Source organism: Podarcis gaigeae, assembly GCF_964106915.1.
Source record: "Podarcis gaigeae genome assembly, chromosome: 4".
NCBI lineage: Eukaryota > Metazoa > Chordata > Lepidosauria > Squamata > Lacertidae > Podarcis > Podarcis gaigeae.
Window position 1 is genome coordinate 62,046,096 of NC_139677.1, and position 16,626 is coordinate 62,062,721.

The 16,626-nt window shown below is 39.1% G+C and overlaps 1 protein-coding gene across 29 annotated transcripts in view; it reads left to right on the top strand.

Annotated features, from left to right (window-relative positions):
* The window catches only part of ROBO2 (roundabout guidance receptor 2), an 800,601-nt gene that overhangs the window by 682,396 nt on the left and 101,579 nt on the right, over window positions 1-16,626 (top strand). For all 29 annotated transcript variants that reach the window (XM_083735907.1, XM_083735912.1, XM_083735908.1 and 26 more), the window contains 2 exons: window positions 4,412-4,583; window positions 13,302-13,507. In XM_083735907.1, the coding sequence (XP_083592033.1) occupies window positions 4,412-4,583; window positions 13,302-13,507 (378 nt within the window). The remainder of the gene's footprint in view (window positions 1-4,411; window positions 4,584-13,301; window positions 13,508-16,626) is intronic.

Here is a 16,626-nt window from a genome sequence, read left to right on the forward strand (position 1 = left end):
AATTTGCAGATGAATCCAAACTTGGAGGGGTAGCTAATGTTGAAGAAGACAGAATAGGGATTCAAGATAACCAGAACTGATAGGGGAACTGGGACAAAACTAACAAAATGATTTTCAATAGGAATAGGCAGGAATAATCAGCTGTACATACATAAAAAGGGAGACACCTGGCTTGCCAGTAGTGCATGTGAAAAGGATCTAGGGGTCTTAGTGGACCACAAGCTTAATATGAGTCAACAGTGTAATGCAGCAACAAAACAAACCAGCAAGAAATGTTAATGCTATTATAGGCTGCATCGACAAAAGTAAAGTATTCCAATCAAGGGAAGTAATAGTCCTTCTCTATTCTGCCTTTGTCAGAACACACTTGGAGTACCACCTCCAGTTCTGGGTGCCACAATTTAAGAAGGATGTTGATAAGCTGGAACGTGTGCAGACGTGGGAAACCAAAATGATCATGGGTCTGGAAACCAGTCCTTTCAAGGAGCACTCAAAGGAGCATGTTTAGCATGGAAAATAGGAGATTTAGAGGAGATATTATATCCATCTTCTAATATCTTAAGGGCTGAAACATGGAAGATGCAGCAACCTTTTTTCTCCTGCTCCAAAGGCTAGGACCCAAACCAATGGCTTAAAGTTACAAAAAAGGAGATTATTACTAAACATCAGGAAAAACTTTCTGACAGTAAGAGCTGTTCGACAGTGAAATGGACTTCCTCAGAAAGTGATGGACTCTCAGAGTTTGGATGTCCATCTATCACAAATGCTATACAGTGGTAACTCGGGTTACATACGCTTCAGGTTACAGACTCCGCTAACCCAGAAATAGTACCTCGGGTTAAGAACTTTGCTTCAGGATGAGAACAGAAATCGTTCTCCTGCGGCGGCGCAGCAGCAGGAGGCCCCATCAGCTTCAGTGTTGCTTCAGGTTAAGAACAGTTTCAGGTTAAGAACGGGCCTCCAGAACGAATTAAGTTCTTAACCCGAGGTACCACTGTAGTTGATATTCCTGCCTTGCAGGGGGTTGGACTAGATGATCCTCAGGGGCCCTTTCAACACTACAGTTCTATGATTCTTTGAAACAGCAACAATACAAATCCACAATTACTAACATACATTAGTACTTATTTCCATTTTCTCTATCATCTCTACAGTCTAAAATATTTATAAATATCATTTCAATTGTAAGACATTGCCTGTCAGTATTAGACACTAAATGTTGCAAGGACTTAAACTGCTTGTAATGCTTATAAGGCCCCTTTTAATCCTGTATCAGGTTTTAGCTGATTTAGGCAAATTTAAATTGAGAAAATCATAGATAACGTATTCAGCATAGGTGCCACTTACATCCTCAATGGTATAAATGCAAATAGTTGTTTCCTATTTTAAAAGAAAATACTTTGTTAATGAATTTAAACCTATACAGAATGTTAATTTTTAACTCTCCATCAATAGAAAATCATCTGTATGAGTCTGGTATTGAAGTCAAATGTGTCTCCCAAGATATCTATACAAATAGCTTTCGGAAGTTATTAAGTACGACGCCTTTTGCAAGTTAAATAGCCCCATAGATTAATACTTTCACTTTTCCAGCAAAACCGTGTAGTTTCACACAAATCACTGGTGTCAACAATTCCCCATCATGCAAAGTAAAAAAACCCAAAAGGTTAATAAACAGTATGTAAATTCAGCTTGGTCCCACAGTTTTGAAAACATTGTGCGATTACTTTTACATATAATAGTTGTAGACTTAAAGCAGTGCAGTAACAATGAAACCCCACAGGCCTTGCAATCGTAGCACACACTAACTGAGCAGCCTGTGCACAGTCAACACATTTCATATCTCTTTAAGTATGGCAGACAAAATGGTTACATGAAGCAAATTGTAGCTGCATTTTTTGTCATTGCATTGTCCACAGAAGTGACACTTTCTTGGTATTTGTTGTTTTTGGCGTCATAAGTAGCAGGCTGTACCAGTTCCAAGGTATCTTGGCCATGTCTCTAGATTCAACTCAGGGTTTGATCAGTTCTAGATCTAGCTACTAGGTAGAGATGCAGTCTGGAATTTTCACAACATCAAAAGTTATTTAACTTCCAAACAATATATGGATTTAAGCTGGAACACAGTTTTTTATTCAACTATTTAATACATTTTTAAAATAAAGATAAATAATGCTCACTACTGGGGACAGGGAAACTACCTATTGATCATGCAGTGTTTGTGCCATGTTCCTTTTCATTATAATAAAAAGCTGATCTGAGATTACTGCATTATTCACTGAAGAAAGGAGAATCACTGCCCTTCTCTTTGTTGGCACATAACTTACTAGCGCCTAATTTTCTTCCAAACCAAAAACGTTACTGTTATCAATTTTGGATTTGTAGGCAAGAAACTGGCAGGGACTGGGTGTTATGGTTTTTCAGTGTACCAAGCTGAATCAGGTTTTTCTGTGCTTATTTCTTTACCAGTGACACACTGGTAAAAAACCCCACTAGGATGCCAGTTTTTGGTTCATGACCACCACTCTACGCCATATTGCTGGGTCATGGAAACATTATCTAAACTGTGCATGAGTGTCAGTGGATTGGGCACATTCCAGGATCCAAAGTTCAATTTGAGTGAACCCAAGGACTATGACATGCACAATGGAATTGTTCTCTGCAAGCTCAAATTGGAGACTGCATTTCCTTTGTTGCCATTATTTGATCTTTTAGGAATTTGTGGGTATATAGGTATCCCAGCACAGGGCCAAGTCGAGTTGTCACCTTTTTCACAGATCGTTTGACTTCCAGAGGAATACTGACTAGGTTGGGCAAACTCCTTCGTTTTAAATATGTATATGCTTGCTAGTTATTCTTGTTTTGCTTCGTTATGCAAAACTTAGGTACGGTCAGGTTACTGGTCAAAGCAATTTGTTTATATATATTTTAAGTGCAGTGCCATTAGCTTCACTATGGAGAAAATTGCTTTGAGGGGGAAATGTAACCCCATTTTTGAAATTAAACCAAGAACTGTTAGCAAACATTTTTAAAACCTTCTTGTAAAAGGAGCTTAATAACATGGTAATGTTTATGTAAAGTGGGCTTATAGTGTCACACTTGAATCTAATAAAGTGGACATCCATCATGTTGTAATAAAGAGAAGAGCTTCTAATTAAAGTAGGACATCATTTGCAGGATTAAAGTCATTTAGCGTAATTGAAATGTGTTAATACCCTATTTTATCCTCTTCCATTGGTATTACTTCAAGGGTAAAACATTTTAAGGTGAAAATGTGTCTTGTGTCTTTAATTGAATGTTATTACCTACTGATTGTAACATGTTGAAGCTGTTTAATTACAAACCTGCAGAATTAATTACAATATTGAGACCCAGATCCCAGAGGGTAGAGTGTTCTCTCTTTTTTGGCAAATAAATGTAACATAAAAATTGATACCTCAGTTGTTTATAATCAAACCTTGAAACATAGCTCAATGTGATTCATTATGCCCACATGTTTTTTTCTTAATTGAGCTGCAATGAAGCAACAGAGGTTAACCAGGTTAATGTTTCCATCCTAATATGAAATTTTCCAGGCTTTGTAGTGAGACATCACCCTATTTAATATTTTTAAAAGTCCAGTCACTGTATTTCATCATCAAAATCAAGAGCATTGATACTTTAGCATTGCTTAAATTTGTATGTAACAAATAATCTGAATTTCTAGTTGTCACCTGAATTTGCCAAGGTGTCTCTCCTTCCTCATCAAGAAAACCCCTTCTCTTTTATCATGCTTCTATGGTAGTGTTGCATTCAGCTACTTACGCAAACATACTGCTATAAATTAGAAGGCATCCTTCACTTTGGACCTGTTTCTCCTTCCTCTCCTACTAAGCACAGCCAGCTGGAAGGGAGGAGAACAGTTCCCCCTGGATTTAGCCTAGTGCCAGTTTATGCATCAGCAGCTGGTCCTTTGTATTTAGTAGCAGTTTCCCCAAAGCTTGCAGTTGAGACTTCACAGAAATGTGCCAACCTGATGCCAGGGAATGTGTGCACACTTCCTTGAGCCCATTCTTTTGTAAGCAACATTTAGGCATAGTTTAACTGTACTGAAGTAGATAGATCTGAACCAAGGATAAAGATGATAATCTGCCTTGCTGTCACTTGGTATCTTTTATTTAAACAATATACTCTACTGGTAATGTGTTTTAAATTCAGCCTTTGGACTATATACAGCATCTCGACATCCTCCCCTTAAACAGCTCACCAGCCACTTTTCTTAGCAACTCATATTGCACCCATGTCAATGAAAATAACTTTATTATTTGTGTCTATTTCTTTTTATGTGTATTGCTGTGCTCTTGGCTTACACTGCAGCATCATTGGTGTTTAAATAACTTTTGCACTGAAATGGCCTGCATTGTCTTTGCAGAATCTTCTTTTTCCAAACCAGCCTCTCCAGCCCAACACCAGATATTCTGTGTCACCAACAGGGGATCTCACTATTACAAATATTCAGCGGTCTGATGCAGGCTACTACATCTGCCAAGCACTTACCGTTGCTGGAAGCATTTTAGCGAAGGCTCAGTTGGAAGTTACAGATGGTAAGAAATTAAGATTTGTGTTATTTTCTATCTACAGCACAAAATAATTTAAAGGCTCTTAGGTAACTGGGATAAAGAAATCACTTTTTGGAATATATTTTGATACCCAAGCTATCTATAAATTAAACTGCCTTAACATTACATTAGACCTGCAGAAACTCTCATACCTCATTAATAGAGGCTTTTCTTACCTTTGATTTTTTAAGAAACCAACCAACCAACCCTTGAATCTTCTTTGTCACATAAGCACCTTTCTTGCAAAACTTCTAGTGACTTATTTCATTCAAGTATTCATCAATGCATTCCATCATAGAAGGTTTCCATGGCCTCACAAAATCCATATTGGTTAATTTTTTTAAGAGTGGGAAAAAAAACTCATGGAAAAAATTCCATATAAAGTATTTGAGCTGATTTAGCAATGGCACTACACTTGATCTTAGCCAAAAGGTTGAGAAGCGATATATATAAAGCAACATCTTATGAAGACATCAAACAACAAAGGGCCTAGGCCAGAACCCTGTGGCATTCCACTTCTCCCCTTTTGCCAGGATAATGAGGAACAATTTGTGAGCACTCTTTGGGCTTGGTCAGTCAATCTCGTCCACATTTTACCAGCTTCTCTGCAAAAATATCTTGGCTGGCTTTTGTCATTCTTATGCTGCTCCTAGTGCTATCACTTTTTTAAAAATATTTTTGTATATTTTAATTTGTATGTCTTAAATTTATTATTGTGTTTTAAATTTTGTAAGCCACCATGAAAGTATTATTGAAGTGTGGAATATAACTCCCTCAAACAAATGTACAAATAGGACATTTATGGTAGTTGAAGAGACAATGGGTGAGACACAAGCCAATGCCATTTTCATATATGAGAATGCTTTCAGTAAAAATTCATAAAATATTAATTGGTAATAATTTCACAAGATTTATACTATGTATCAGAAGAAGCTATTAATTTTACTATAAATGGTCTATGTTATTGTTATTTTTTTAAAAGATTAAAAGTTTTATGGAGAGGACCCTAAGTTAGTCATTCATACTCTTTCAATTTTCTTACCTGAATATTGTTACCGTTATTGTAAGGATCATCTTTGTGGAGTTTGAACTGTTAATACTACTAAACATAACGAAACCAAAATTCCTATTTGATTAGTATTTCTTTGTATTGTAAGGCTGTAGCACTCTCCTTCTTAACTGACTCATTAACTATTTCCTGACAGACTTTGATGAATTTTCACCATTAAAAATTGTGTGTTACAAACAGACCTGCTTTTACATGCCCCTTGGAGACCTGAATGCTCCATGAAAATTTGAAAAAACGGCTAATTCTGAATAAATAATCTAGCTTTTCACAGTGCATATTCATCATGAATGACAGGTAGAGAGGTTCAGCCGCATGTTATGGTGGACTGAACATGGGTTTGATTCCTTTTCTTTGTTTTTTCAAAAGATTATAGTATTTTTATGACAAGGAAATATATTTTCTTCCTTATCCTTGTATCTTTACAAGTGTGCTACTAGTTTCTTGAGATCAAAGCCTAACCTTCACTCTGTGACCTCTTTAAGTCTCCCATTTCTTTCACTCCTGATGACAAAATGATGCATTTTCATACAATTCAAATTTACATGTAGATTAAAAGGACATTTAAAATTAATGGAAGAGCAGTATTTTCTTAAAATCTATCTGTGGTGCTGTCTGATTCAGTGCCATGGCTGTGATTGGAATAAATAGAGCACACAAATATTGGCCAAGAGGACATTGAGCTGTTAATGTTTGCACCTGCTGGTGCTGAAAAGATTTACTGCAACAGGAGCAGAAAGGAGCAAGTCAGGTTCAAGGATATCTATGATGAGAAATTCTTCCTTTCTTGAGACAGTCAAGGCTTCTGGCCTTTGTTATTCTTTAGTATTTCTCTGTAAATAAAAGAAATAACGACCTCCTTAATTTCCTTCTCTTGAAGCAGTCATTAATAACAGTGCAATCTAATGCTTACTCAGAAGTAAATCTTACCCTATTCAATAAGACTGTTATGCTGCCATGCATAGGACTGTAGGCTAAGTGATGTATCTGCAGCTTAAATACACTCATATCCCATTACTATTTATTATGCATTTAATTATTTGCCATATATATATTCTTTTATTTCTTCAAGGAATTCAGAACAGCATACATGAGACTGCCTACATTTTATTCTATTTTAATGTATTTCTTTTTTTAAAATTTGCATTATTTTTGCTGACATGAAAAGAGGCTACTTTCCAGAAATGGGATATCTAGAGTCTTACTTCAGATAAAATATTGTCACACAAACATTGGTAATATTCACCATATTTTGCTTTATTAGTTTTATGGTGTTTGGCTGCTGATTTTTAGCTTTTCTTCTTAGCCCAGATTTTTTTGTGTTTGGTGGTTGATGTAATACTAGAGGCAACTTATCATTTTTGTTTTGAACAGAGTTTTATTTGCTTGAGAGCAATTTAAGTCCAATTGAAATGGCAGTGCAGAATGAAAACATACAATACTAGCAAGAAAAACCGCCACAAATGTTTAATTATATCATATATAGCTGTGTTTCAGTTGTTACATTTTGTAGCCCTTGTTGGAAATACTTTTAACTCAAGTGTTCATAGTGTTCATATGAGAAGAGATTAGTAGCTGTAATAAAATGTCCCAAGCTGAATGATAATTTTGCTGGTTATGGCTTGTGGCAGCAGTCATATATTTGAAATTCAGATATGCTTTCTTGAAATACCTCCATATAAATACATTCACTCATGGAAAAATGAAATCATTTTTTTAAAAATTAAGACAGTCTGAACAATTTCCTTTAAAGGAAAACTAGGTAAGCACCTCAGTCTTATAATGGCACATTATGCAAATATACTAAAAGCCTCAATATACCTGTCAGCATGAGTGTAATATAGAAAATTCAATTATTAACTCTATACAGTTAAGCTTTTTCAGTGCACTTGAATATTAAAAGCCAATCTCAATTTTCTATAATTTATTCATTATTCACTGTTGTTGGCTGAATTTATTGTTGTTTTGTACCTTTTGCTATGTAGACTTATCACTAATTGCTTGATATATAGGTAATGCTTGCTTAAATATAGAGGTTTTTTAAAAGCCAACAATGTTTCCAGTATAACCATTTGAATTATTTTTTTCCTGAATGATTTGTGTACTGCTAATTTAAATTTTAATGTACACCCTTATATTCTGCATTCTTTTTCTTCAGTCCCTCTATACTAGAATCCGTAGTGGAATATTTGGATACAAATGTAATAGAACACAAGTTTGTACACAAATGACTCTGAAATTCAAGTGGCAGAAGTGGTGGAATACACTTTAAGAACTTAAAAAGCTAGGAGTGTGAACACAGACAAAGATATGAAGCATATATTAATTGGTTTATTTAGCTTCTTAAACATAAGCAGCTATTTTCAAAATGTCTCCAAATGCTGACAACTTTTGTGTTGAGGAAGTCCACGTGTTGAATTTCTTTAGTATATATTTTAAATGTTCTGACCAAAGCTCTGGAAATTTAAAGACATTGCACAGAGGATTTACAAATTATAGTTATGAAGCCAATATAGTTGTTCACAGATCACTGGAAATCCTAAGTGTTCATTTAACCTTTAGCCTTAGTGTCATGGAAACCTGTAGTAGTCTTTCACCCATAATACCCTTGAAAATGAAGATTCCTTCTGGCCAGGAGACTTTCAATTACTTTATTGATCAGTTGCATTTAAAGGATTATAATCTACTTATTTAGACAGTAAAAACTAATTAGATGTCAAAGACGCTGTCTTAAAAAATAGGATTTTAAAACACTAGCAGTGTAACCTGTCTCAAAACCAATATCTTTACAAATAACTAGAAATAAGTAGTTATCCTTATAAATCTAACTTTGTCTCTCTCAAAAAAACTGTAGCTGTTGCTCACCTACATAACTCATGATGGTGTAGGCTTTTTTCATATTCCCTGTAATAGATTTGATGCAAGTATTCTAATGTGGGACAGTGTATGCCAGGTTCAGAACATCTTTCCTAAAATGACTGTAATGGAGTTGCTCTAGTACAGGGATGTCCAATAGGTCGATCACGATCTACCGGTAGATCCCCATGAGGTTTTGGTAGATCATGGTCAATCTCTGACTCCCTTTCTTTAGCATCACTAAAACTGACTCCTGCCACGCCCCTTCGGCCCGCCCTCCAATGTTGTATGATCTCTAGAAGGGAAGACGGAGCTTTCTCTGTGCTGCTGTTTTGATCCATAGCAATCTTTTTGTGAGTGACTTTACCCCTTTGTCCCTTGCCTTTAACCCCCCCCCCCCCGGAACTCCCTCCCCAAAAGCTTTTCTTTTAACCCCTTAAAAATGGGGCTTTTCTCCTCCCTAAAAATGGGGGTAGATAACTGCCAGTTTTTAATTCTGAAAGTAGATCGCAGTCTCTTGAGAGTTGGCCACCCCTGCTCTAGTAAAAAAGGGAAGTGTTTTATCCAACTGTGCTCTTCTGATGAAAGAAATCACTTTTGATTCCTCAGAGACTTCTGTTAGTAGAAAGGGGTGTGTGGCTTTTCTCTGATTTCCTCATTCCCCTTCCAGCCCCCTGGACCCCTCCCCTCCAAAATCTGCTCAAGAAGCTAGAGGAGTGAGGCACAAGAGACTACAGCAGAAAGGGGAATTTTGCAAAAATTGCCCCCCAGCTTTTGGCTTACAGAAGACTCTACCAGATCAAATAGCCTTCCTTCAGCAGATGAACACATTTGGATACAACCCAAAATACAGTCATACCTCGGTTTTCAAACAGCTTAGTTCTCAAACGTTTCGTCTCCCAAACGCCACAAACCCAGAAGCGACTGTTCTGGCTTGCAAACTATTTTTGGAAGCCAAACGTCCAATGGGGCTTCCGCACTTTAGTTTCCAAACGTTTCAGAAGTCGAACGGACTTCCGGAACAGATTCCGTTCAACTTCCAAGTATGTCTGTAAATATTTATATTAAAATGTTTGATTTAAGCAAAGCAGAGTGGCCTAATACTGTGTGTTGTGAATGAATGGATAGGTCAGGATAGCAGACAACAGCTGTTTGCTAACACATGTAGCATTGATGAAGTAGAGAGAGATGGATTGGCCTAAGCCATTTTGCTGCACAAGATTACACCCTCCCCCCCTCACCATTCCCCTGCATAGAAACTTACTGGACTGGCAGGCAGTTTCAATATTGGCAACAGTGTGGCATCTTCCACTGTACCTGAAAATGTGTTCTAGAGGTTCCATAGCATACAGTTCAGCACAAACAAGTCTGAACTCCAGAATGGCCAGGGAAGTCAAGAGCAAATGGCAAGGGAGCCTACTTCTGCTTCTTTCAAGCTTCATCTGCCTGAGGCAATTGCTTCACTCTGCTTAATGGTGGGCTAGCCCTGAGGGGTGTGTTGCTGTGTGTGTGTGTGTGTGTGTGTGTGTGTGTGTGTGTGTGTAAGAGAATTTTTGATTTATGCCACCTACCCTAAACCCAAATCAGAAATTCATGCAATTTTGTTACACTAAGTGATGATTTGCATCCTACTGCTGCTGCCTTAGATTTCTGAATCTTGAATTCTGATTCTAGCTAGATAATATGGGCATTTATGTAATTGGGGGAGCTTAACAATAGCTATAGCTATAATTATATTAACACTGGGGAACAATATAATTTCATTTCAGTAGGATGATGTTTGTCATTTCAGTTAGGTAGGAAGAAAAAGCTATACCCCACTTAACAGATGGCACGGGAATGCATTCAGCAGCAGAATTATTTATGAAAAACTGTTTTTGCAAAAAAAGTGAACATGAGCATCTACTTCATATTTGAGATATCCCATTGGTAGCAGACTGAAGCATATATGCAGCCATGCGCTGATAAGTCACAGAGTCACTTTATAAAGTAACTCAAGCATACAAATGTGTATAAGAGAAAGATTAGAGTTCATAGTTTTAAAGTGGGATGGAAAGATTTTATGTATATGCAGTTAGACAGTTTGATTAAACAAGAATTGTTCCTCAATAGAGAGGAATTCAGTCAATTAACTGATTGAAAAGTTAATATTTTTTGTGTAACACACAGAAATTTCATTTCTTCTGTGATGTATACACTGAAGAATAACTAGACTTAATCATTCATTCATTCATTGTGAAGCATGGGAAAGGATGGTGAGCCCAAAAGCAGTACACATAGGTTGAAGTGTATTAGTAATACCTTTATTGGTTATAGCTCATAACATTTTGTGTAACATAGGTCAAAAAACCAGTCATCAGGAAGCCTGGCTGCTGGTCAAGATCACAGTCGCGGCCTATATACTGGGATATTGTTGCTGGGACTGACAGGTATCTCAGGCTTATACTTCCAATCGGGATTCAGGCCTCACCATGGGACTGAAACTGCCTTGGTCGCGCTGGTTGATGATCTCCGGCGGGCTAGGGACAAAGGTGAGAGCTGTTTCCTAGTTCTGCTGGATCTCTCAGCGGCCTTTGACACCATCGACCATAACATCCTTCTGGACCGTCTAGAGGGGCTGGGAGCTGGGGGCACTGTCATACAGTGGTTCCGCTCCTTCCTCCTGGGCCGTGTCCAGAAAGTGGTGGTGGGGGGTGAGTGTTCAGACCCCTGGGCTCTCACTTGTGGGGTGCCTCAGGGTTCTGTCCTCTCCCCCATGCTTTTTAATATCTATATGAAGCCGCTGGGAGAGATCATCAGGGGGTTTGGACTGGGTGTTCATCAGTATGCAGATGACACCCAGCTCTACCTCTCCTTTAAATCAGAACCAGTGAAGGCGGTGAAGGTCCTGTGTGAGTGCCTGGAGGCGGTTGGAGGTTGGATGGCGGCTAACAGATTGAGGTTGAATCCTGACAAGACAGAAGTACTGTTTTTGGGGGACAGGAGGCGGGCAGGTGTGGAGGATTCCCTGGTCCTGAATGGGGTAACTGTGCCCCTGAAGCACCGGGTGCGCAGCCTGGGAGTCATTTTGGACTCACAGCTGTCCATGGAGGCGCAGGTTAACTCTGTGTCCAGGGCAGCTGTCTACCAGCTCCACCTGGTACACAGGCTAAGACCCTACCTCCCCGCGGACTGTCTCGCCAGAGTGGTGCATGCTCTAGTTATCTCACGCTTGGACTACTGCAACGCGCTCTACGTGGGGCTACCTTTGAAGGTGACCCGGAAACTGCAATTAATCCAGAATGCGGCAGCTAGACTGGTGACTGGGAGTGGCCGCCGGGACCACATAACACCGGTTCTGAGAGATCTGCATTGGCTCACAGTACGTTTCCGAGCATGATTCAAAGTGTTGGTGCTGACCTTTAAAGCCCTAAACGGCCTCGGTCCTGTATACCTGAAGGAGCGTCTCCACCCCCATCGTTCAGCCCGGACACTGAGATCCAGCGCCGAGGGCCTTCTGGCGGTTCCCTCATTGCGAGAAGTGAGGCTACAGGGAACCAGACAGAGGGCCTTCTCGGTAGTGGCGCCCGCCCTGTGGAACGCCCTCCCATCAGATGTCAAAGAGATAAAGAATTACCTGACGTTCAGAAGACATCTTAAGGCAGCCCTGTTCAGGGAAGTTTTTAATATGTAATGCTGTACTGTTTTTAACACTGATTGGGAGCCGTCCAGAGTGGCTGGGGAAACTCAGCCAGATGGGCGGGGTATAAATAATAAATTATTATTATTATTATTATTACTTCTGTAAACCAATGATGCAGGCCCAACATGGCAGTTGGGTCATCCGCTGATCGTTGGTGGGCAACAAAGTGACTTATGAGGATACCTTATGGGAAATCACATTTTTAGAGGAATGGGGAGACCACCGCTCAGTTACCTCTTCTGTGGATCAGAAGCTGTGGGCTGCGCTACCTATTTATAGCCTTAGAGCAGATCAGTGGGGGAAAGTAACCCTTCATGGCTACTTCAGGGCCCTACCCCCCAGAAGCCACCTAATTAACTGCTAGAGTCTGGGCTCAAGACACAGCATATTCATATGCCACATGATTCAGAATTTTCTCCCAGCCTTCCTTTAAGAATTCAAGAATCTCCGTGAGTCACTCAGTGTTCTCCTTTTCATGGTTAGTTGCCTATTTATCTATCTATCTATCTATCTATCTATCTATCTATCTATCTATCTATCTATATCTTCTCTCCTCTCCTCTCTCTCTCTCTCTCTCTCTCTCTCTGTCTTACAACAACCAAAGTTTCACTCTTTGGAAAATGTTTCTCAGGATGTTGGAATCTGTAAGGTAAAGGTAAAGGTACCCCTGCCCATACCGGCCAGTCGTGTCCGACTCTAGGGTTGTGCGCCCATCTCACTTAAGAGGCCGGGGGCCAGCGCTGTCCGAAGACACTTCCGGGTCACGTGGCCAGCGTGACAAGCTGCATCTGGCGAGCCAGCGCAGCACACGGAAACACCGTTTACCTTCCCGCTAGTAAGCGGTCCCTATTTATCTACTTGCACCCGGGGGTGCTTTCGAACTGCTAGGTTGGCAGGCGCTGGGACTGAACGACTGGAGCGCACCCCGCCACGGGGATTCGAACCGCCGACCATGCGATCGGCAAGTCCTAGGCGCTGAGGGTTTACCCACAGCGCCACCCGTGTCCCGTTGGAATCTGTACTTTGTCACAAATGTGACATGATAAACAGGATTTTTACTATTACAAGATATATTTCTATTACTTTTGTTTTTATTCAGTTTTAACAGACAGGCCGCCACCCATCATTCTTCAAGGGCCTGTGAATCAGACATTGGCAATAGACGGAACAGCTTTGCTAAAGTGCAAAGCTACTGGTGACCCCATGCCTGTTATCAGCTGGTTAAGAGAAGGATTCACTTTCCTGGGCAGAGATCCACGGGCATCTATGCAGGACCAAGGAACCTTGCAAATCAAACCTTTACGAGTGAGTGTGATATGTTATGATGGCATGTTTACTACTCTGTAATCAGGAGATTTAGTTAAATAAGACCATTTAATTATTTACTGATACTAATTCAAGTACTCACATACTTAACTGTTTTGTGGATAGTGACCGTAAACCTGCTGTCATTAAAACAGTGAGAAAAGACCGATCGTGCAAGAGGGATTAACAGTTTTCAATTCAGGCACAACTTAGGGGGGCATTCAGCTAAACTGAGCTACTGAGACCACTTGTGCCTTCAGCAATAACGGTGAATCGAAGAGGACCTCCAGACTGTGTGCTGACTCCTCAAGAGGTAGTGCAACCGCTCTTTAAGAGTGGCAGGCATTGCTCCCTTGTGTAAAAAACAGGTGCACCAAACACTGAACCTATCCAGTCAACTGACTAATGGTCTGTTGATAAGGGATCTGGACGATGAATGGTTGAAAATTACTCTGTCCACATTCATGCTGCAGTAGCTGAAACTAAACCTGAACATAAAGCTGAACATAAACCAAGTCAGATGGTGCATTCAACACTTCGTTTGGACTTGCTACAGCAATGGTTTTCAAGCCCAACCTATTTTATCTTCAAAGTGCCTAGCAAATTTATCACAGCAGGCCTCCAAGGTTTCCAGAATCTTGTTTGCTGAGATAGCTGCTAACTACCATGTGTTTGGTTGGTTCACAACAAGTTCTATTACATTTATTCTCTAGTCACCATCCCACTTGCTTCATTGCCTGAACTGAGCTATGCAACCCTGGAGAGGGCCTGCAGGGGCATATGTGCTGATGGTGCAGTGTATCTTGTCATTCCTCAGTGAGACCACAGCTTCAACAGGATTGTCATCTCTGGTTGCTGGGAAATCCCTCAGAGAATTCAAGGATCCCTAAAATTCCATAATATTAGCAGTTATTTACCACAAATGTTTACCATATTTAAAGTTTGCCGTTTGTTACCGCAGCACAGTTTCAGATCCTGGTTAAATGTGAAGCCAATTATAATTAATATGTGAAGCTAATCGTAATTAATGTAGGTGTTCCCAAATTGCCTAGCTATGGCTACAGTGTATATAAAGATAATGTGCTTGAGGGGCTGCAGCAATTTTTTTTGCTGAATCTTGATTTGTTTACTATGCTTAGTAGCAAAGCATTGTCATGTATAAAAGGAAGAAGAGGATGAACCCATTGTTTCTGCCTTCTGCTCAGCAAATTCAGAGCAAAATTTAAATCCTATTCAGATGGATGCTGTATAAAAGATAGCATCAGTTTTATCACACTGCAGTGGAAGATAGAATTATGTTTTATATTTAAGGCTATCCTTCTGTCTGCTGTGTTCCAAGTATATGCTGTGTGGTTGGTAATTGTTGTATACCTAGTGGCAAATAAATTATATTGGATACAATTTTAAAGACATAAATATACACACCTATAAAACTCAGAAAGGTAAGTATAGTTACTGCATGTACAGTTAAAATGTTAGTGCAAGTACTCTTTAGTTGTGTCAGCAGCAGTGCTAACACTTAATTTTATTATCACTCATTCCCTTCCCCATCTCATAAATAGGCAGCTTTAGTGTACAAAAAAAATCAAAGGCTATTTTGTTTCCTGCCACCATCTCATCAGTGCTCGTAAATGAATTGTTAACCTCCTTGGAACAAAATGGAATTTATTAAAAAATGTATGCTAGCTTTCCTTGAGTAAACAATTTATCCTCTCTCTCAAGGCTAAAGGCAGGTTTGGGCCATGAAGGTTAATGCGTTTTTACTGTAGAGCTGGATTAAAGAATGCGCTTGAATAGTCAAGATTCCCCAGTAGTGTTAGAAAGCAGCAATTAAAGGTGGGAGCTTGGTGATTTCAAACAAACTTTCAGAGCACTGATGATGAGCTTCTGGTGAGAATACACGTGCCAGAAGCTTGTGGGATACCAGCCTGCATCCAGCTATGGAAACAGCTAAATTTGTGTTCAGTCATGCAAGTCCATTAATCGCTTTGTTAGAGACACATGAGCTATATAGAAGACTAAAATAATAATTTTTAAAAATATTCCCATTTAAAAAGGGAAGAGAATATCAACAAAAGTGTGAATAGTTTTAACATTCATGTTCAGTCAGAAAAATATGAGAAAAAATGGTGATTGTGACATATTAAACAAATGTGGATATATTTGTACCACAAGGTTTAAATTTCCTCTTAACCATCCATCTGTAGAAAAATTAACTGTACCAATCCATTTTGGGGTCAAATCCTATCAGGGGGGGAAGGGGGGCATAAATAAATATAATTATTTTAATAATGATGCTTCAAGAATCCCCTACAAATATGGTGGAAGCATTCACTATTTGCAATTTTTCAGAAAGCACATCTTCATTGAGCATTTTCTAGTAAAACACTATAGATACACATAATTCACCTGGAGCACCAATACAGCCCAATGAAGAGTAACAAAAGCCTACACATGTGCAAAGTCTGTATGGAGACTTTTGAACATTACACAAATTGTATACATATAACAGTTGTACAAATATAAAAGTGCAATAATACTGAGTTGAGAATTCCCAGTAACAATGAAAACAAATCTTCCAAACTGTGCAACCATACTACTTGAGCAATCTGTGCAAAATCCAAAACTGAACACATAGGACAGACAAAATAGTTACATGAAGTGTTTTGATTTTCTCTAATTTTGTCAACCACAGTGACACCTACACTTTGATTGCTCCTTTGCTATAGCCTTCTGGAGTTGGAACACATAGGGTCAAGCAGTCCCAAAACAAGAATGAGGGCTTAAATGACACAATTAAGGGATATATCAAACTTGTCTCTTGGATTCTACAGTGTTCTTCTTTTCCACCACAGATATCTACACAAACTCTATCAGACACCATTTCTGTTAGGAGCTATGATCAAAAACCAGATGTTCCTCACAATGTGTGTCCCAATGCCAAGACTGTCTAGCTATTCCGTTGCTTTCGGTGACATGCACATATCATTTCAATGTACATTCAGATGTGGATCCTGTCCTTCAATTCCATTGCTTTAAATAGAATGTTTCTTCAAATGCACATTCAGTAATGATTATTAATCCTTCTGTCCAACTTCATTTATGCAAGAGTTTCTTCA